Source organism: Paroedura picta, chromosome 7, assembly GCF_049243985.1.
Source record: "Paroedura picta isolate Pp20150507F chromosome 7, Ppicta_v3.0, whole genome shotgun sequence".
NCBI classification, from domain to species: domain Eukaryota; kingdom Metazoa; phylum Chordata; class Lepidosauria; order Squamata; family Gekkonidae; genus Paroedura; species Paroedura picta.
The window spans coordinates 113,520,194-113,542,446 of record NC_135375.1 but is presented as its reverse complement, the minus strand read 5'-3'; the positions used below and the strand labels follow the sequence as shown (position 1 = coordinate 113,542,446).

Sequence of the window (22,253 nt, the reverse complement as noted above, 5' to 3'; positions counted from 1 at the left end):
ATCCGGAAGAAATTCCTGACAGAGCGATTTTCCAGTTCATGCCAATCCCTACTCTGGAAGCATTTCAATCATACAAATATAATTGCGTTGCCTGATTTTGCAACTACTATGCACATTTTTCAATTTTAATATTTTCATAAAATTCTATGACAAAATGCTAACTGCTCTCTAGCTATTTATATTTTTCCTCAAATGAAAACTATTTGTAAGCAATGCTGGTGGCGGAAAGGGCCACCGTTACAGCCAACGTGTAGCAATGCCTCAAGAGCCGTCAATCCTGTTCTGAAGCAAGAATTGGATTATGTAAAATTGTAACTATTTAGTATCCTGATTTTTCAAAACCATTGCCTTTATTGGTTAACAAAATTTAAGTCACTCTAGCAGAACCTCTTAAACAGAATTCCTTAGTATACTGTTAATACTAACACAAAAATAAAGTCAGAGTGAAGAAGAAAAAAAAAAAGAGGTAGATCAACATAATTCATGCCTGGAACAGACTGAGACAAGGTGGCTAAGATAAATGAATCCAATTCTTTCTCACCTACCAGACTTCTACCTGACACAGAGCTCAGAAGAAAAGGAAAACTTTGCTCGAAACATATTAATCAAACAAATGGCTCCATGTCAAGATCATGTGTAGGCTGCAAGACAGCACAGTGAGGGCCAGAGCTATTCTAATCTGCAATCACACTGGTTGTGCACACTTCCCACTGTCAATCACAGCTTCAACATGCTACAAGAGTCAAGTGCAAGGTCTCCCTTCATTTTCATAACTAAGCCCCAGAGCCTATTGTGGGCTGTGTGTGTCCTTGGGACTCAGAGCACAGCCAGGCTTTTCCAGTTGTTCGAAGCAACAGCACCCCAGACAATGGAAACGCTCGCATCTCCTACGGGCTGGAAGACCTTTTCCTTGCACAGATCAACAGGATGTGCCCTTGTTGGCTGTAGGAGAATTTAAAAATGCCTTGTCAGAGTGCACATCTCCCAAGTTAATGCTACAGACAACTGCACACAGTTGAACAAAAAGTAAGAGGACATCAAAGACAGAAAATATGTTGGTGGAGCTGCGGTGGGAAGGAAGAACTGCAATGCCAAGTGATAGCTGTATTTATCTCATTGCCACATGGACAGATACTTATCCTCGATGTTTTAGGCTCATTCTACATTGGACTGCAAGGCGAACAAACCGGTCAGTCCTAGAGGAGATCAGCCCTGACTGCTCCTTAGAAGGCCGGATCCTGAATATGAAACTCAAAGACTTTGGCCACCTCCTGAGAAGGAAGGACTCCCTGGAGAAGAGCCTAATGCTGGGAGCGATTGAGGGCAAAAGAAGAAGGGGACGACAGAAAATGAGGTGGCTGGATGGAGTCACTGAAGCAGTCGGTGTGAGCTTAAATGGACTCCGGGGAATGGTAGAGGACAGGAAGGCCTGGAGGATCATTGTCCATGGGGTTGCAATGGATTGGACACTTACCATTCTGCGTCACAAGAGGCTCTCCCATTTCCTTAGCAGGACACAATTTCTCCTCCCTGGACTCTGCCATCTCCTGCCCACTTAGCCCCGTCCCTGGTCAGGCTGCCCTGGCCTCTTTCTTCCAACAGTGGCAACATTCACAAGCGACATGGGGCATTCAAGTGTTCAGGATGCTTCAGCAACATTGCCTTACTGCCATCTGTGCAAGGCAGGCCGGCATCACTGTCCCCCAGGCTGCTTCAGGCTGAGGGAGGGGGTGAGCCTAAGACTTGTGTCAAAGGAAAATTCAAAGCAGAAACTCCCCAAGCAGCCGGTCAGCTCTGCAGCAACTACCTGGCACCAGATGTGTAAATGATGTCAGCTAAAGTGTGAAGAGCCCAGCCGGCCTTCTAGCAAGAGCAATGAAGGAAAGACGCAGTGAACAGGGTGTAAGTGATGGTGCTCCATCCAAAAGGGTGAAGATGGGGACCATCGGGCCACTGGAGGGATGTTCAACAAGAGTCACAGAGATGGGGTGGGCTTCTAGTCCCCTCTTTCCTGAGGTAGGCCACAGAGTGAGCCAAGGGGTCAGTTCCTGGTCTCCATTACATTCATGCAAAAAAAAAGGCACTTGACCTGTTGTCACTTGTGATGCAGGCAGCACACGTTCCAGTTGGCTCCTCACTCTGTTCATAATAATGGGCATCCACATGGGCCTCTTCCGCTTTCTTCTTCAGAATCTCACCAAATTTGTCTGTTCCAATGCACCCAAAAAACGTTGCCACTTTATAAGGGCTCTGGATCATCCACTGCACAGAAAAGGAAAGTGGAGAGGGGAGGCAAGAGACAAGTTTGATTAGAATATATGAAACCAAGGTTTAATTATCTGTCTTCTCATTTTCTGCAAAAAGTAAACAATAGGGTGCACATCTTAACATACAGAGAACCGCAACGATTAACATTTAAACAAAGCAATTAAACAGTAAAACCAACGATATCAGTGTCTTTTTTCATTTCATTCATTTCTAAGAGGATAGGCCTGACATTAACCAAGTCTTAGCTTACCAAAAGGATAAAGACACAATGCTATTCTTTAGGGAAGGACTATGCAGAATGTCACCAACTTTACCAATATGCTTCTGCAAAGGCTTACAATCGCCTTTCCTTCCTCTCCCCACAACAGACAACCTGTGAGAGCTCTGACAGGACTGCTCTGTGAGAACAGCTCTATCAGTACTGTGGAGAGCCCAAAGTCACCCAGCTGGTTGCATGTGGAGGAGTGGAGAATCAAACCCGGCTCACCAGATTAGAAGCCACCACTCTTAATCAAGGTGGCAAACATGATGCTCCTATAAAGCAGGACCAGCAGCTCAAAAACCATTTTAACTAATTACTGCTAATCCATGAAATGCCCTGACCTGGATGGCCTAGACTAGCTCAATCTCATTAGATCTAAGCAGGATAAGTCCTGATTAGTATTTGGCTGGGAAGTCACCAAGGAGTACCAGGATTCCTACACAGAGGGAGGCAACAGCATACTCTCTGTGAATGTCTTTTGCCTCAAAAACCATATTGGGTTGCCCTAAGCCAGCTGAGATGTGATGGCACCTCCCTCCCCCATCAATAAAACCAGCTCCTGGCTTTCTTGGAGGAAACTTTGGCCTTTGACCCATACCAATAGGGCTTCCATCCCGGCCACGGGGTGGGGACTGCACTGGTTGCCTTCACAGATGATCTCTGGCACCAGTTGGATCAAGGCGGTTCGGCTATCCTTGTACTTCTCAACCTGTCAGTCGCATTTGATGTGGTCGAGCATGAGTTGTTAGCCCACTGCCTTGCCGGCGCGGGGTTAAGGGGGACAGCCTTACAGTGGCTGGTCTTCTTTCTCCAGCACCAGACACAGAGGGTGGCAGTGGGGGAAGAGTTGTCTGGCCCCTTTGAGCTCTCCTGTGAGAGGGGTCAATACTCTCTCCTACTGTCTCTTCTCATATGGACCAGTGCAGCAACTCTGCTCACTTTGACAAAATCTATTAGTTATCCCAACATGTAAGATGGTAAGAAATGGATGTGGCTAAATGGGGTTTTTCATTGTGGCTACCCCATAGTACGGAACAGCATGCCACAAGGCATGATAGTTCAAAGACTGTGCAAAACAGACTTGTGTTTAAGAAGTGCTGGCCAGAGCGGGTCTGTCAGCTGGTGACTTGCCCACAGAGCTGATTCTTGTTATAGATGGTTAGATCTAGTTTTTAAATCACTATGACCATTTACGCACTGGGAACTTCACTGCCCCAGCTGCCATGCAGGAGAACAAATCAGGGGGCGGATGAGGTGCGCCGGGCCAAATGCTCCCCCGGGTGGGTGCAGGAAGAGGTGGGGCAACCTGCCACGACTAAAACTCCAGCATGTAGCCCAGCATGAAACCTCCAGTGCATAAACAGTCTATGAGTGCCATTTTGGATCCACAAGGAGAAAAGAGTCTGAGGGAAGGAAAAATCCTACCAGGGCCTCCTAAACATGGTACTTTTAATTTTTTTTCATTTATTTATTTTTAAAATTGATAGCCTGCCACTCCCAGTTTTTCAAACTGGCTCGTGGCGGGTAACAATAAAATCCCCACAATAAAACACAGTCAATAATTATCCCTCCAGGCCTTGAAAACTAACCAAAGTAACCCTCATACTCAACCTGCTCCCCAATAACTCATGGCTTGGGAGCAGATGGTAGGGGAGTGGGCTGATCCAATTAAGGGGGGGCAGATCTAACCAACTTTTCACTTTTTAACTTTTAAAGGCCTAGCCAAATGATGCCATTAAATGGATGCGTTATTGTGTAGTACATCTGGATAGCAGCAGTCTAGGTCAATTGCTTCTCTTTAAAAGTTAAGAGCTAAAGCAGTTTAAAAGTTAAAACAGGTCAGCAAGACAGAATGGGAAAGCAGAACAGACAGCAGAATCAGGAGGGCGAAGCGTTAATGAAACAAGGAGACCAGTCAGCCAACTGGCAGCATAATTCCTTCTAATTGCAATCACTCAGTTTATCCACTCAATCCATACTGCCAATTAAGGGCTAGACCAATGTACTGGCATGCTAAAAAACCTAGTTATCATCATTTTCTAATAGAGATTTAAGTAAATGATAATGTCGCCACTTCGAATCGGTATTAGTTGTATACATAAGTTGCAGAAAGGTTAAGTGAATGAGCTTAAATACATGTTTCTTCAGCGCGCCACTATTTTTGGAAGCTAAAGATGTGCGCGGCAGTGTCCGAATTGGCTGTTCCAGACCCACGCAGCCAGCGCCGCAGGGCCGGAGGGAGAGGAGGTGCAGGCCAGTTACACACTGGCGCCCGCGCCTCCCCTCCCCTCCCTGCAGCGCTGGCTGCATGGGCCTGGAACGGCCGATTTGAATGCCACTGCGCACAACCCTATATAATGCAGCTAAACTGACGAGGTGGATAACGTGATTCCTTTTTACTCAAGAACTCTTCAATTTGATAATATTCTAAGCCAAATATACTCTTTCATTATGAGTGGGTACTATTTCCCTCTAATACACATTAAAACAGCATAATTACTTTCTGCAGTGCTGTGCCTTGAGAACTCACGTGTGGTGTGTGTGTATTCTTTCTGCATGCTTCAACTGCACGTCCTATACAGGAAAAAAATTTTTTTCCCCTGATGCACGAGATACACTCTCAGCACAGAATTGTATAATAGAGAAGAGTGGTGACCCTAGGCACATACCATAGGAAGTGGTCTCCAAAAAGGATAAAATTTACATATATGGGTTGGAGCCATAATTTACAGATCCCATTCAACCACTCAGTTACACTTCATAAAGAGTTGAATATAGGTATTTTATATAGAGTGTATCATCACAGTTCTGACCACTGAGGACGACCCAGCTGTTAGTTCTGCATAGTTTTTATGAAGTTTTTTTATGAAGTTTTTATTCTGTTTTTAATTGGGCACTATAATAAATAATCAACAAGTTTTACATTATTTTACTGTACAGCTCAACTTCTCCTTAATGGTGATTTAGAAATATTGCAAACAAGCCTGATAAAGCTCAGGACATGATGGGAACTCCAACTGACCCTCTGCTTCTCCTGGTAGTGGTAGCACAACAGCTAAGAGGGTCAGGCCAGGATCTCGGAGGCCTGAGTTCAAAGGGTGACTTTGGGCCATCCATACTAGCTCCTCTAGTCAACTTTGCAGGGGTGCTGTGAGGATATAAAGGAAAAGAGAGAACCACATAGTCTACCCAAAGCTCCCTGCAGGAGTCAAAAGGCCTCATTTGATTTCCGGGGGAAGGGGGGAACACAATAGATTGTTGTAACTGCTACAGGGGACATAAGACTGGAGGTATCATGGCAGACAAGTCAAAAAGAGGAAGAGATAAATCTCACATTTATGAGTAAGCAGCCATAACAGTGTCTTTTATAGCAGGCTGACTGAAGAGTTAGTTTGCTGGTTTTATTTCTGATTAAATATGCACAAGAGTGCACTCTACAAAATAACCTTTGCAAAAAGGTTGATTGTCAGAATTAAAGGCTTATCATTTAAAAACACATATCATATTAAAGTCTGATATCACTGACCCTTCTTTCAATTCTGACCTCTGCCACAGGAGAAACACAGTTGCTGGCTGAAATACCAAGGGAAAATATGGCAGTATGGGAATTTATTAAGTCTTCTGTTAAATTGAAGGGTTTTTGAACCCAGAATACTCATGTTTTTTTTTTCAAAGGGAATTAACACAATTACATGTCCCTATCAAAGAAGGGTGGATTTAATTTCACCTGAGGATGAACTGTGCATTGAGGTTTTAGGAGGATATCATATACACTATTTTCAGCAACTGGGCCATCAATTATGTGAACTAGGTGCCATTCTATTATTAGCACCTTACTCCACTGTTTGTTATCATGGTACTTTGTCAACTGGTTCAGTGATTTGGCATGCAATGCCATCCACTGTTGTAACAGTGTCTAAAGCAGAACAAACCAAAGCAGACGCACCATGGGTTATGACACTGGTGGAGCACAGATATCGTTACAGAGACATAGTTGAACATGTAAGAGGTATCAAAATACACACACAGAAGGTCACTTAAGGAGGACATTATGTGGACTGTACAGAAAGAATTCAGAAAGTAGAAAATGCTTCTGTGTTTTGCAAACAGATAAGAGGACCTGATCAATATGGATCATACACACAGCACTACCAACACCTGTCGTTTAAATGCACAAACTCACTTACTGACACATACATATATCTGGGCTTGATAATGTGCAGAACTTTCAGGCTGTAGAGCAGGGGTAGTCAAACTGCGGCTCTCCAGATGTCCATGGACTACAATTCCCATGAGCCCCTGCCAGCATTCACTGGCAGGGGCTCATGGGAATTGTAGTCCATGGAAATCTGGAGGGCCGCAGTTTGACTACCCCTGCTGTAGAGTGACAGAGTGCTGAAAAAGTTCCTCTGTTTGCATAGATCAGGCTTTCTCAACTAGGGTTTCATGAAACCCTTGGCTTGACCCTTGACAGCCCAGGATGGTTTCCCAAATGGATGGCAGTTAATTAATTTTTAATCTAAGTTTTTATATATCTTTTGGGGGTGGTATGACATTATATGGTCGTGCTGAATCATCCATCCCCCTCCCAAAATGGCCAATGATGGGCCTGGAGGGGTGGGAAGGGGAGGGCTCCCAGGTGGGTGTGTACATAGCTCTGCTTCCCAACCATATTCTTCACGATCACATCACTTCTGGGGTTTATCAAAGACTGAAGAATGTTTCAGGGGTTTCTCAATGGTTACAAATATTGAGGAAGGATGGTACATCTGTAAAGATGTGACATCTTCAGCCCAAAGATGTCTCCATGGTGGCGCTGTAATTCAAACGGAATGCAGGGGCTCTTCTGTTTTGAGATGTAACCATTAAGCGGTTGTCCGTGCTGGTAATTGTCAATTCTGTAAATAACGATCCAACATTTGGAACACATATGACCTTCAAAGCGCTCTTTGTCTGCTAATATTAACACATGTGCAGTGCCTAAGCATCACACAACTGAAACAAATTATTGATAAAAGCTTATATTCTATTAATATTCTGAAGTGTTAAGACTTCCACTATATCTTACCCCCCCCCCCCAGCAGTGGCAGGCTCTATCCACCACTGACTAGCCATTACACTGATGGTGAAGGCTACTTTTCCAGATCAGATACCAACTGTTCATTCCAGTTTGTCGTGAGCTGACATATGAATGGTGTCAGAAGACTCTGGGCTGGGACTGCTCTTATCTGTTGGGTAATTTTTTAAAAGCCTTCCCCAGCAGAAAGCATCTGCTTATCAGCTTCTATCTCCAACAGTATCTAAAAGAGGTGCCGAAAGGTCAGCTGAAAGTTTACTGACCAGGATTAACTCTGACAGCCTCTATACAATTATCTTTTCCTTCAAAGTGTGCGGAGATCAAAGCAACAGAGAGATTTTTGCAGTGTCACATAACAAGCTGTTTTCTGAAACAGAAACATCTGGCCAATCTCCCCTAACGCTGCCATTTCCAGCAGAGTTAGCATGAAGGTCCCCTTCCGCTCCCTTTTAAGTTCTATAGGAGTGGCACATATGGCTGAGGGTTTCATCCAGAACACACCAGGGTGTGTGTCTGTGGGTGGGTGGGTGGGGGGCATTGTATACAGCTGTCTCCATGTTTTATGGTGCTTTAAGTCTATCTGTCAATGCATTCTGCCCCTGTGCCAGTCTGTTACCTGCTTTTGCCATAAAAGACTGAAAATATGACAGAGCACTTAGAGTTTAACAGCACTCCACTACTGGAGGCAAGAAAGCACTGAAGGCAAAGGACTCCTTAAACCAGGGGTAGTCAAACTGCGGCCCTCCAGATGTCCATGGACTACAATTCCCAGGAGCCCCTGCCAGCGAATTGTAGTCCATGGACATCTGGAGGGCCGCAGTTTGACTACCCCTGCCTTAAACGCAGACATTGAGCCGCTGAGAATTCACCACACACGGCTGAACAGGAAATAGGTGAAACACGTTGCAATATGCACTGAAGTAATCCTTTATTGTTGCCCCAAAGTTTCCATTGAACCGTTAGATTTAATTTTTTAATAATATTTTTATTTGTTTTAAAAAATTACAAAAAGAGTAATAATAGCGGTTATAGGTAAAGCAGATCCCTCCATCCCTCCCCCTCTTTGGGACTGAATTTGACTGATCAGTTAAGAAGATAATCCATATAAAAATGCCACTCTTCTTGGAATTCTTCTGGCGGTTTTCTGTTGACTACTGAAGTAAATTTTTCCATATTTGATAACTTTATACATCCATGACGCAATAGTTTGTGTCTCCATGGATTTCCAGGGCTTGGTCAATATTAAGCTCGCTGCAGTTGTTGCATAGGAAAAAAAAGTTCTAGCTTGAGAGGGTAGGACTACAGGACACACAACAGCATAAATTCAGGTTTCAAAGGAAACTTAGTTTTAAATATTACTTCTAATACATTTTGCCCAGAATTTAATGATTTTTTTCACATCCCCACCACCTATGGAAAAAAGATCCTACTTTTACTTTACATTTCCAACAACCGTCATCATAATACTTGAACTTCTTGGACGTTAAGTTGCAGTGTCTCAAGTCTCTTTTTTGGCATATAAGCGTGCTTGATGAGTTTGATCTCAAAATTGACCAATATGTCTCTTGGTAAATTTTTGCAGGCAGCTGCTTTAGAGTATATTCTGCAATCCTTTTCTATAGCTATATCCTCGTCCGGAAGATACTCTTCTAGGGATGTCAATAGTTCTTGTTTGCTGTAATTTTCTGCCACCCCTTTAATTCTTGCCCTGGATTCAGTCTCCAAAATTTCAAATTTCACTTCTGCTGAAGTTTTCCAGTCTTGTAAATCCAAGACCCATTATGCACGGGAGTTTTAGCGCGCATTCGGGGTGGAATGGTGGTGACTAAAATCACCGATAACGCATGGTGCCGGCCGCAACTGGCAGCAGATTCGATGCACGCCACCAAAAAAGCCGCGTTAGTGGAACGCGGAAGAAAGCACAGCTTCCAGGTGACTGGGGCCCAACCAGAAGCGGTGCCGGGGTCCCCGCGTGCATAATCGGTTACTCTGGGTTTTGCCGCCATTGCGTCCCGTCCTGTGCATAAGCGGTTTGCTTCGCTTCTTCCCCCTCCGCATTTTCCATGTGACCCGAAATCGCTGTTTTGGCGGCCGTACATAATGGGCCCAATTCAAGATATTCCATTTTTTTCTTATGTTCTCCTAGTTGTTTAGTATTATCATCTACCACTACCTTCAGCCCGTCAATCTTGTTGTAGAGTTTTCCCCCACAATCTTGAATTGCTTTAATTTGTTGATTATGTAAGCTTATAGCAAATGCTTTCAATTCCTCACTTTGCTTTTCTAGAAGGTGTACCATTTGAGACATATTCAGAGTTTCTTCTTGAGATTCTTCAGATGCTACCTCTATTTCTTTCTCCTGTACTTTATCTTTCTTGGCTTTTCTCGAGGTAGCTATTTCCTTCTCACGTTTTCAGAAAGCAAGAAGATCTGTACTTATTTTTAGGTGATCTAGATCAGTGGTCCCCAACCCCCGGTCTGGAGACTGGTACCGGTCCATAGATCAGTTTATACTGGGCCGCGGCTCCTCTTCGTCCTCCTCCCTACCTTGGGGGCTGCCCTGCCACTCTGCCACTAGCTCACCTTTGATACTCTCCAGGGGCCGCCATTGCTGAGGCTTCCCCTCGGCATGGCATTGCGCAGCTGCTGCTGGTAGCGTCCCCCAGTGGGTGGCGGGAAGTCAGGGGCGCTGGCGGGAAAGCAAGTGGAGCAGGAGCTCAGGCGGCGATGACGTCCCTTAGCAAAAGACTACCTCCCCCCGGCCTCAGTAAAATTGTCAAACGTTGACCGGTCCCCGGTGATAAAAAGGTTGGGGACCACTGATCTAGATGACTTGGGAAGAGGTCTTGGTGTAAATATAAAGTATTTAATTTCTTCCCCAAAATTAGATTACATACAGAATAAATCCAACTAACCACTTAGATCACTCCTTTTAAGTATATTTTTAAACTAAGAGCAGTGTGAACAGTGATAGCAATAGTAACAGTGATAACAATTATTACTCGCCTCTTTCTCCTATAACAGAATCTTAACAAGCTGACTGGGTCCAGTAAAATACTATAAAGTAGCAGTTATAAACAATTATTTTGCAGTTTCATCAATGTTGTTATTGTTAGGTGCGAAGTCGTGTCCAACCCATCATTACCCTATGGACAATGATCCTCCAGGCCTTCCTGTCCTCTACCATTCCTGGAGTCCATTTAAGCTCGCACAGAATTTGGCAATTGAAGAAGCCATTTGGATCGGATACTAATCATGGAGAAAAAATCAGGAGCGAATAACATAGGCAATCATAGAAATAATAGGATTAGATTGGGAACATTAAGGGGTTCTGTGCACATTAGGAACTGTCAAGTGCAGTTCACTTGCACAGAAGATTGAAGTGTTGTTGTTGCTAGGTGCGAAGTCGTTTCTGACCCATAGTGACCCCATGGACAATGATCCTCCAGGCCTTCCTGTCCTCTAACATTCCCCAGAGTCCATTTAAGCTTGCACAGACTGCTTCAGTGACTCCATCCAGCCATCTCATTCTCTGTCGTCCCCTTCTTCTTTTGCCCTCAATCGCTCCCAGCATTAGGCTCTTCTCCAGGGAGTCCTTCCTTCTCATGAGGTGGCCAAAGTATTTGAGTTTCATCTTCTAAGATCTGGCCTTCTAAGGAGCAGTCAGGGCTGATCTCCTCTAGGACTGATTGGTTTGTTCGCCTTGCAGTCCAAGGGACTCGCTAGAGTCTTCTCCAACATCAGAGTTCAAAAGGCTCAATTCATTGACATTCTGCCTTCCTTATGGTCCAAGTTTCACAGCCATACATTGCAACTGGGAAGACCATAGCCTTGACTAGACGCACTTTCGTTGGCAGGGGGATGTTTCATCAATACAAAATTATTAATACAACCAAGATTGATAAGCTTAGTTAATAGACCATTAAGAAGGGCACAACTAATTAGATGTTTAGCTATGACACATGACTGAAATAATATCTAAATAATAACAATAACAAAAACCAGCTAAATTACAAAAGTGCACCCAATAAAAATTTGGGAGAGAGGAGGGATGATGGGAAAGATGGCTGCTTGAGCTGTTCTCCTAAGGGGAAGCTCTTGGTCCATGTAGGGGGCTGAACATACCTATGTCCGGCAGAAGCAAGCAAGGTGCGCAAACCTTGCTAAACTCTCCTTATAAGAGCTTTGGAAAGCTCCGGAGCTCTAAAAAGGGCAGTTACTGATCTGCGGAGAGAGATTCTCCAGATCTTAAGCTATACGTGACTACTAAGGCCAAGAAGCAGTCCTAACAAGGATCGCCTTTTCTTTCTCATTCCTCTCTCATTTTCTGAACTGCTTTGATGAGACTTCAGAGTTCTCTAACTTCAAATGTCTGCTATCAACAGTGAGTAACGCTTTAATGACACTAAATTGTTTTTTACACATCCCCGTCTCGTCTCCTGCTTGTTTTCCTTGTATTTTTTCAAACTCTGGGGGAAAGGTGAAACATATGAACATTCTTAAAAGATAAATTAGCTAATTTGGACTGTTTACATTATATGGAGATTTCCCTTGATAATGGCTCTCGCGATATCTCTCCCACTGTGTGACTTTCTAAGCAATCAGAACTTCTGCAGAAGGACCTCTCCTGGCTGTTTGAAATATTGTACAAGACTGGCTGGTGTTGGCTTCAAAGTCTGATTTTTAATATGGCTATTTTGACTCAGATGGTCCATCTATTAGCAAAACAAAGAGAAGATCTGAAAGCCTTCACAGAAAATGTATTGAAAGATATTTTTAAGGAGATCCGAAATGGCAAGAACAGGAATGATGAACCAAACGATAATGATAATACTAACCAATTGGAAGAAAAACCTAGCAAGAGTGAAGAATTACAGGATTGGAAATCTTCAGCAGAAGAGAATTTTGAAGCATATCTCAAAGCAGAAGCACAAAAGAATCAGCCAAAAGACACATTGGTCTGTCGTGAAAGTAATTATTCTAAAAGAACTTCCCAGGAAAAAAATGGTCCCAACATACCCCAGATTGGAGATCAGGAGGTGCAACTATTTCAAGAATCATTGGCAGATATTCTGTGGAAAAGGGCACAACTTCATTTCCTAAGCCTCGAATTGAGACCTCCTTAAGAATATTGGGAGGAGGCGGGGGGGGGGGGGCTGACATTTTTTTCTATATTGTTTCTGTTTCTGTATACTTTTATATGGATGGCATTAATACTTACGGTAACTGCAAAGATTTTTTAAAAATTTGAATTGAATAATTTATGAGCTGCAAATGTTATGATAAAGTGGGCTTCTCTTTTTTATTTCCCTTTTTAAAAAAATACTGGGCTAAAGAAGCTGTAAATGTCATGATAAAGTGGCTTTTTTCCTTTTTTATTTTCTTTTCATAAATACTAGATTAAAGTAAATATAGTTTTATAAGAAATGCTTAATGTTAAGTACTTAAAATATGTTGTTGTAAACAAGTGCAGGAACCAGCTGATTTTCTAGCTTAAGGATATTCCTTGGTTCGCGTCTAAGGGCAATTTTTATAACACCCGTTGACTGTAAGTGCAAGAAATGTTATGTTAAAGTGGGATATTTTTGTTGTGGCTTTGTTTTTATATTTACAGGCAACAGACACCTACAGTATTCAGCAATGCAAAACTTTAAGCAAATGGGGACTTTGGGGGGTAGAGGGAGGGATGATATGGTAATATTGTAATCAAAGATATTTTTCCTTGTTCCTTTCTATATAAAAATTTAAAAAAATTAAAGAAAAAAATTTGGGAGAGAGGGTAATGTCTTAAAGAGTCAGAAATATTAACAGAAAAAAGGAAAACAAAAACAAAACAGAAAGGAGAGGGCAAAAATAAAAGAAAAAACCCAGTTCTAAATCTCCCCAAAAGAAATTATAAAAATATAGGAAATAGGAAAAAGGAGTGAGAAGATCCTAAGGTCTGCAAAAATGTGGCTTCATCAACAAGTAGAAGAAAAAATTCAATGATTAAAGATAAAGATTAAACAAAATAAGAATTAACCCAAAAAGAGTCAGGCAGTCTTGAAGACTGGGGCTCTCCCTCGTAGGACCCCACAGCAGCCGAAAACTAGCAGAAAGAAGAAGAAAGACAGAAGACTAAAATTATATTCCAAGCGCTGGGGGAACAGGCAAATAAAAAATAAAGAATAAAATAAGGAGAGAGAAAAAAAAGCCTAAAGTAATCCAGAAGGGCTGAGTTAGAGAAAGACAATAAAAAAATCAAAAAGAACAAAAATCAGGCAGAATTGTAGACATGTGAGAGGGGACCTCTCATCAGCCTACGAATCTTCTTGGGGAGGGGGACACCACTGATTACGCTGACATCAACTCACGCAGAGCTCACTGGAAATCTCACGATAGAGCAATATTGGACTAAGATCGCCGAAAAGTAAACAAACAGGTGGGTTCTTCTATATCTTGGAAATCTCCCCAATATAATGACAATGCCCCTCCCCTCAAGCAGATAGAGCAAGTGGAGAACCCTTTTGCAAATGCACCGCCTTCTTTACCACTGCTGATCAGTCAGAGCAAGAAGAAAAAAAAAAGGGAGGGGGGGAGGCGAGAGAGAGTCCGATTTAGCCAGAAATGTTACTCATGCTTAGCAAGGGAAAGTCAAAGGGAAGGTCAAACTCTTCAGCATAAGGGCAGTATTTTTAAAATAGCTGAGTCTTTTCACGAGGGAGAGGAGGTCAGTAGAGGCAAAAAAGAAAAGAAAGAAAAAGGAGGAGATAAAAATGGCAGAGGCGACTTACAGACCCCAACCACGGATGGTTTACGATCCGGAGGACAAGTCTCCATGGATCAGCGATGGGCCCCATTGAGCTCCAAGAGCCCTGAGGAGGAGAAGCCTCACTTCTTTCTGCCAGGCTCAGATGTACTTAGCCCCCGCCCAGATCAGAGAGCTCACATAAAAGCGAACTTGTTAAGCCGCCATCTTCCCCGCCCTTCCTAGACTTAATCTTTTTGACTAACTTAAGAGTGCTATACAACCCACAAGGCCCACAATTTTGGCTTACAGTCGCCCTCCCTTTCCTATCCCTACAACAGACATCCTGTGAGGCGGGTGAGGCTGAGAGAGCCCTGAGATTACTGCTCGGTCAGAACAGCTCTATCAGTGCTGTGGTGAGCTGAAGGTCAAAGCTTTTTCAGAGACATATGGGAATGCACTGGTGATTGAGAGCTGAGCAAAAGCAGAGAGTGGTGACCTCTGGAAGTGCATATTTTAGAAGGTAGGCTCCAAATCAGATACCTTTACATTAGAAAGACTAGTTGGAAAAGACTTAACATTAGAAAGACTTAACAGATTTTTCTTTGCCACCCAACAATTCCTTTGATGTTGTTTTTATACATGAGTGCATTCCTCACAATAATTTGACCAATGAGGAAGACCTCTCAGAGTCGAAATGCGTTTGGTCCATTCTATGTTGGCCTATTTCATGTGTAGTTAGAAATGTGATGTTATTAAATTATGATGACTAAGTTTTTATATGTTGAATTAGTACACTTTATGTAATAAATATTTGAAATTAAAAAAAATTATTTTTGCAGATCAATCTTTCGGCTCCTAACACCCAGCTGGCTACATGTGGAGGAGCAGGGAATCAAACCAGTCCCACCAGGTTAGAAACCGCCACTCCTCATCAGTTCACCAAGCTGGAAGAGGGATTAAAAGAAGAAAAGTAAGGAAGGAGAAAAGTAAGGAAGGGAGAAGGAGAGAAGGACCCAAAAAGCAGGGGAGGGAGAAGGACTCAAAAAGCGGGGAAAGGGGGGTGGTGAGAAATATATAGATCTAGAGAAGAAGAAGAAGAGTTGGTTCTTATACCCTGTGAGAGCCCTGATATCACTGCTCGGTCAGAACAATTTTATCAGTGCCGTGGCAAGCCCAAGGCCACCCAGCTGGTTGTATGTGGGGGAGCGCAGAATCGAACCCGGCATGCCAGATTAGAAGTCCGCACTCCTAACCACTACACCAAACTGGCTCTCTAGTGCAGATATATGGCGTAGTCTCATTTGGAGTACTGTGTACAAGTCTGGTCAGTGTATCTCAAAAAGGCCATCATAGAGCTGGAAAACGTACAGGGGATGGCAGGCAAGATTATGAGGGATTCGGAATACCTTCCCAAGGAGCAAAGGTTGAGGAGACTGGGACTTTCCAGTTTAAAAAAGAGATGACACTAAGGGGGACATGATAAGAGTTTCATAAAATTATGCACATGATAGAGAGAGCTGACAAGGAGACTGTTTCCTCCCTCTCACAAAACTGTAGAAAGGGGCATCCAATGGGGGGGGGGGGTGGTCAGGTTCAGAACAGACACAAAGAAATCTTTTCTTGAAGAGTGATTTAAATGTGGAATTCTGCCAGAGGATGTAGTCATGGCCACAGCATAAAAGGAGATTAGACAGATTGATGGCAGATGGGTCTCTCAGTGGCTCCTAGCCAAGGTGACTAAAGGGACGTCTGGATTCAGAGGCATTCCGCAGAAAACCTCAGCCTCTGGGTCCTGTTGCTGGACCTCCAAAATAACTGGTTGGCCACTGGTTTGAACCAGCACGGCTCTTCTTATGTGGCTCAGATATTATCCAAGATCCATTGTGTCTGTCCTAGCATCAGCTTTAGAGAAAGAATAACTGAGCCAAGGATTACACTTGAGTCTTTTGTACCCCAAACTCTAAAGTCCAGCCATTGCAACACAATGCAACGCAACACAACTAACACACACATACACACACAAATCCATTTTTTTCCATTTTCTTCTGTATCTCAATAGTTAATACTCACATTTTACTAATTCCATATAATGAATGTTCTTCTTAAATATCTATAGGAAGTTTAAACAAAAGCAATTTATTTAACAAGCCTGAATCCAGACTTTATGCTAGGCTATTTCCCCCTCACCCAATGGTACATATATTTTGTGTGCACATATTAGGATGCAGCCCTCTGTCTCACTTGGCAATCTCCTCCAGTATGTATCTTTTTCCTGGTCCATCTATCGCTGAAGGTTCCTACGAGAGTTCATGAATAAAGTGCAGCTCAGCTTAGGTCTGTTTACTCCAAAGCAATTCTCACTGAATGCCATTGGCCTGACTCCCAAAGAACCCTGTGAACAAAAAGACCGCAACCTTACAGGCCTTGTAAATAAATTATTGGCTTGCAAGGATTTTAACTAGACCACCCAAATTTTTAAAAGTTTCCATAGGTGGCCATTTGAAGGAGATTCCTATTTGCCACAAATAACAGATGAGTAGCTATTTATAAGCCTGTTTTCACAAGCCACAGCTCTGACTCATTCTTGCTTCTCTCTAAGTAACGTTTACTAGGGAAAGACTGTGATGGCGGCTCAGGTATCTGTGAAGATCTTCCAGTCAGAAATAACTTCTGCTTTGTGGATGGTGTCACTTCAGAAGCCAACATCTGTTGTTGTTGTTGTTAGGTGCGTACAAAGCCATTTTTTTTTAATTGGTAACTTAAAGTATGTTTTAAATACTGACTATGATGTCAGACTTTTAACATTTTTATAGTATTGGCAGTTTTCCTGCTTTTTGGATTGTCTTAGTTTTAACTGCATGTATTTGGGTTTTGGTCTGAATGACCGTGAATAAATATTGATTGATTGGTTGTTAGGTGCAAAGTCATGTCCAACCCATTGCAACCCCGTGGATAATGATCATCCAGGCCTTCCTGTCCTCTACCATTCCCCGGAGTCTATTTAACATCTGTACAGTTCACATAAACACTTGCACCAGAAGCAATGATTCGAGCCCAATATAGCAGTGGTCCCCAACCTTTCCGAGGCTGGGGACCGGCAGGGCATCGGGCCGTGCCCGCACGGACCGGCCGCGCCCGCAGGCTGCGCCCGCGCATCGGGCTGCGCCCATGCATTGGGCCGCGCCCGCACCGCGCCCGTGCGGGCCGCACCCGCACATCGGGCCGCGCCCGTGCATCAGGCCACGCCTGCGGGTCGCGCCTGCACTGGCCGCGCAGGCGCGATGCGCGGCCCGGCCCTGATTCCCTCTCCCTGCCCTCCTGCAGTAAGAAGCTTCCCGGGCCGCAAGCTTGCGGCCTGGGAAGTTTTTTACTGCGGGGGGGGGGGCGGGGAGAGGAAGCTGCGGCCCGGCGCCATGGCCTTCCGGGCCGCGGCCTGCAGGTTGGGGACCACTGCAATATAGCACAAACTAGTATCTGACAAAGGAAGATTTGATCCTTGGAAGTTCATACACCAAATCTCATTCCAAGATGCCATAATAGTAATAAGAAGAACAGACAATTATACACCAGTAAAGAATTATATTAAATTAAATTAAAAATTTGAATTCTAAGATGGTGTCTGGGAACAGTCGAACACTCTGACAGATCCCACTTAACATACAAAGGGCCCGCGAAAATTCCCATCAAAAATCCGACTAATCTGATGAAACCCTCCAGAGACTGAGAAACAAACCCAAACAGAAAAAGAATCCAAAAAGAAATCAGAGAAAACGACCTCCGTTTTATGGAAGAAACACGCAGCAAGAAAGGGGGAGAAGAAGCAGAGATCAAAAAAGAAAGATAAAGGAGAAAGTGAAAAGGAAAAATTATAGATACGAAAAAGAAAGAGAAATAGAAGCTCAGACCACAGAAAAGAAACAAGGATAACACAGCAACAAATTGAAAATAAAAATGAAGACAGACAGAAGAACAAATTAGCAGGCCCAGGCAACTGCCATAACATCTACAGGTCACCCCCCCCCCCCGACTGAGAAATCAAACCTGCTGAGGGATTGTCAACATTATTGTTGAAGTGCCATTCTAATTGCTCCAGTTGGTGTGTTGTTGTTATTGTTATACTGTTATATTGATTTTGATAGTGTTCTATGTAAATGTTCCAAAATGTTTTATGTAAACCGCCCAGAGCCGTAGGGAAGGGTGGTATAAAAATCTAAACAAATAAAAAATAAAATAAAAATAAACTCCATTCCACAGCTCCTCATGACTCACTGCTACAGAAATTCCCCCAACCCTCAAGACAGAAGTGGACCCCCTAGGGACCGCCACCCACTCACCCACCTGACCATCGTGAGAGTAGCCACAGGGATGGAGCCCCCTGCAGATGCAGGCAAAAATTGCCGCCCACAAACCCAAAGGGAGCAACCACAAAGAGGGACTCGATGCAGCTCAGCATCGCTGCCCACCAGCCATCCACTGGCCACTCAACCATTAAGAGAGGGTACAGGGCCAAGCTCACTGAGCGCAGCCGAAGAAACACGAGTGTGGGCCCTCCAGAGCATGGCTGGAGAAACATGATCGCAGCCAACGCCGCCCTGGGCCATCCAAATCTAGCCACCTGCACCCCAACCATCACTGCCCGACCCCACATCTCTAAGCACCTTGTGTCAGACTCCACTGCCCACAGCCACGCTGGACCTCCGGAGTCTGGTGCTCAAGCACCAGCCCATCCAGGCCCCGCAGGGCCCAGCATTGCCGCTGCAAGTCAAAAGGGAACGGGGAAGGAAATCTTGCAGGCGAGGTGCAGAAAATGGTGGGGGAAGGGGGGGGGGGAAGGGCCCACCAGAGAAATGGTCTAATCCTGAGGAGGGCCTTGTCTCTTGGGAGAGGAAATCTTGGTGTGGGGGGGGGAACCTCACTTCAAGGAGGAGGAATATTTTGGCAATATTTGGGCGGGAAACATCCCAGTGAGTGGGAAAAATTCAACGGGCGGGAACTCTAGTTGCACAAAGGGGAAGAGGAAAAAGGGAAAAAAGAGAGGGAATGGAAGAAAGGCAGGGGAGGAAGGCATGCATTCAAAACTACTAGTCCCCCAGTGATTATACAACCCTATTAACTTAACCCACACCCTCCACCATCTCAAAGTGATCACCCTGTACCCAGAGAATTTAAATCTACTGATTGTCACTCTGTTCCCAGTTTATTTAAATCTATTGTCTATAGATTGACATAATCCCATGGTGACTAGCCCCAACCAAGCCAACCAGTTACCCTACTCCAGCCCACTCATACCTTTGTAACTCAATCACAGTCATGGGAGTTCTTAGTCTGAGGAAGAGTGCTTGGACTCAAAAGCTCACGCCCTGAATAAATCTTTGTTGGTCTTAAAGGTGCTCCTGGACTCTGATTTTATTGTGCTACTTCAGACCAACACGGCTACCCATTTGAATCTAGCTTTAGAAATGCCATTGTTCCCTAAGAGGCTGAAAAAATACAAACAAACCAGAATTATGTAATTTTTTTGCTAACTACTCTACTAATATGTTAATTATATCATTACATGATTTCACAAGTACAACAACATGTAATTTCATTTATTTATTCTCCATAGAGGCAGGGGGAAGGTACAGATTAAGAGGCTGTCGAGATGATAAAGTGACAGCAAATGCAAATTTATTTTTGCAATACTGCATGGAAGGAATACAAATGCTTGTTAAAACAGCGTCGCTTCAGGCACTCAAGGTATGCTTCAGGCACTGCATGAATGGATGAAGAATGTTCACAAATTAGAGCGTCAGGGGCATAGTGAGGGGAGGAAGAAATTGAGGGCTCCGTTTAAAGAGCATTAAAAAGGATAACCTGATCATAAATCAGGCAAATGCATTAAACTTGTGGGGCACCAGAGGGCCTCGGAGCATGACGGGACTCCCCCCCCCCCCCCTGAGCGGGTCAGTGAGGAGGATGGCTATTCAAGTCTAGTCAGAATGCCAGCAGCTTCTCACCCAACCTCCCTAGTGCCTTCTAGGCCACCTTCTGCAAGTCCCTTTGCGGCTATAACACTTGCAAAACATCCACTCAAGGCCAAACCTGATCTCTTTTTATTTAATTACTTCACGGTGTTTAGCGGAGCTTTTCTTTATTTTTATTTTTCACTTATTTTCTGCTTAGCCAATGGGGACCCAAAGCAGCTTACGCTATTCTCCTCCCCTATTTCATCCTCACAACAACCCTGCAAGGTAGGGTTGGAATTGGATTTGACCCTAGGCAGACACTCTAATCCAGGGGTAGTCAAACTGCGGCCCTCCAGATGTCCATGGACTACAATTCCCATGCTGGCAGGGGCTCCTGGGAATTGTAGTCCATGGACATCTGGAGGGCTGCAGTTTGACTACCCCTGTTCTAATCACTACACCACACTGGGTGTCCTGAAACCCCAAATGGAGAGAAGTGGAGCACCACTGGATGGGAAGATCTGGCATGGAGAACAGCAGAAAGACTCTAGCGAGTTCCTTGGACTGCAAGGCGAACAAACCAATCAGTCCTAGAGGAGATCAGCCCTGACTGCTCCTTAGAAGGCCAAATCCTGAAGATGAAACTTGGAGAAGAGCCTAATGCTGGGAGCGATTGAGGGCAAAAGAAGAAGGGGACGACAGAGAACGAGGTGGCTGGATGGAGTCCCTGAAGCAGTCTGTGCGAGCTTAAACGGACTCCGGGGAATGGTAGAGGACAGGAAGGCCTGGAGGGTCATTGTCCATGGGGTCGTGATGGGTCGGACACGAGTTCGCACCTAACAACAACAACACTTCAATCTTCTGTGCAAGTGAACTGCACTTGACAGTTCCTAATGTGCACAGAACCCCTTAATGTTCCCAATATAATACTATTATTTGTAGGATTGCCTCTGTTATTCGCTCCTGATTTTTTCTCCATGATTAGTATCCGATCCAAATGGCTTCTTCAATTGCCAAATGCATTTCAGCTTGCCCAAAGAGCCTCTTTCGAAAGCAGGATCTGGCGCCCAAGCCAGTGCGGCCCAAGTCAACAAAATCGGTCAATGCTGAAAAGAAGCCAAGGGTAGACACAAAAGCGTGACAAGTCCAGTCCGGGCAAAGGGTGAGGTGAAAGAATGTAGATCAGAAACAATCTGGGACCAAAATGAAGGAAGGGAGACTTAGGGCAGAAAACTGATTCTCCAGAAAGAAGAAACTTTGCAATGTGATGACTCCTGGGCCAAAAAACAATTGAGCAGGATAAGGCATGTATCCTTTCTCCCAGCATGTATTTAGTCAGGGAGCAGGTGGAGTCCATGCAGAAAACAAGAACTTCCCAATAGAGGGACTCTGCAGGACTGATGAAGAAAGCCTCTTTCCACGAGAGCCTTCTGCTCAGTTTTCAAGATCCAACCCTTAAATATATTAGAAAGAGGAAACTAGCCAGTGAGATGGTTGGGCTGCCTAGAAAACAGAATATAACTAACAACAGATTGCAGCTAGGCTTGACTATGGAGCAGTGGCTCTCAATCTGTGGGTCACAACCCCATTTGGGGTCATCTGTCCTTTTCTGGTGGGTCCCCAGGTTAGTTGCCGTGGCGGCGGCTGGCGGTGGGCAGCTGCAGGTGCAAATGGTGGCGACAGCTGCAAGCAACAGAGGACAGCGGCCGGCGACAGCGGGTGGTAGGCAGCGAAGGAGGAGGAACCCTGGCAATGGCCACCTCCACACGGCCTGACTGTTGTGCACTTGCAGGCGAGCGTGAGCGCACAAGCTCGCATGTACACGCTGCCCATGTGCATGCCCACGCTGACCCCGCCGCAGCTGCCAGGGTCACCAGCTCAGAGCGGTTGAGAGCTGCTGCTATAGAGACTAACGGGATTTTCAGTGTAGAGGTTTCTGAGAGTTAACGCTCCTTTCATCATCACACT

General features: G+C 44.4%; 1 protein-coding gene across 3 annotated transcripts in view; it reads right to left on the bottom strand.

Moving 5' to 3' along the window:
• The window catches only part of ADK (adenosine kinase), a 295,465-nt gene that overhangs the window by 147,205 nt on the left and 126,007 nt on the right, over positions 1-22,253 (bottom strand). For all 3 annotated transcript variants that reach the window (XM_077345987.1, XM_077345988.1, XM_077345986.1), the window contains one exon: positions 2,090-2,262. In XM_077345987.1, the coding sequence (XP_077202102.1) occupies positions 2,090-2,262 (173 nt within the window). The remainder of the gene's footprint in view (positions 1-2,089; positions 2,263-22,253) is intronic.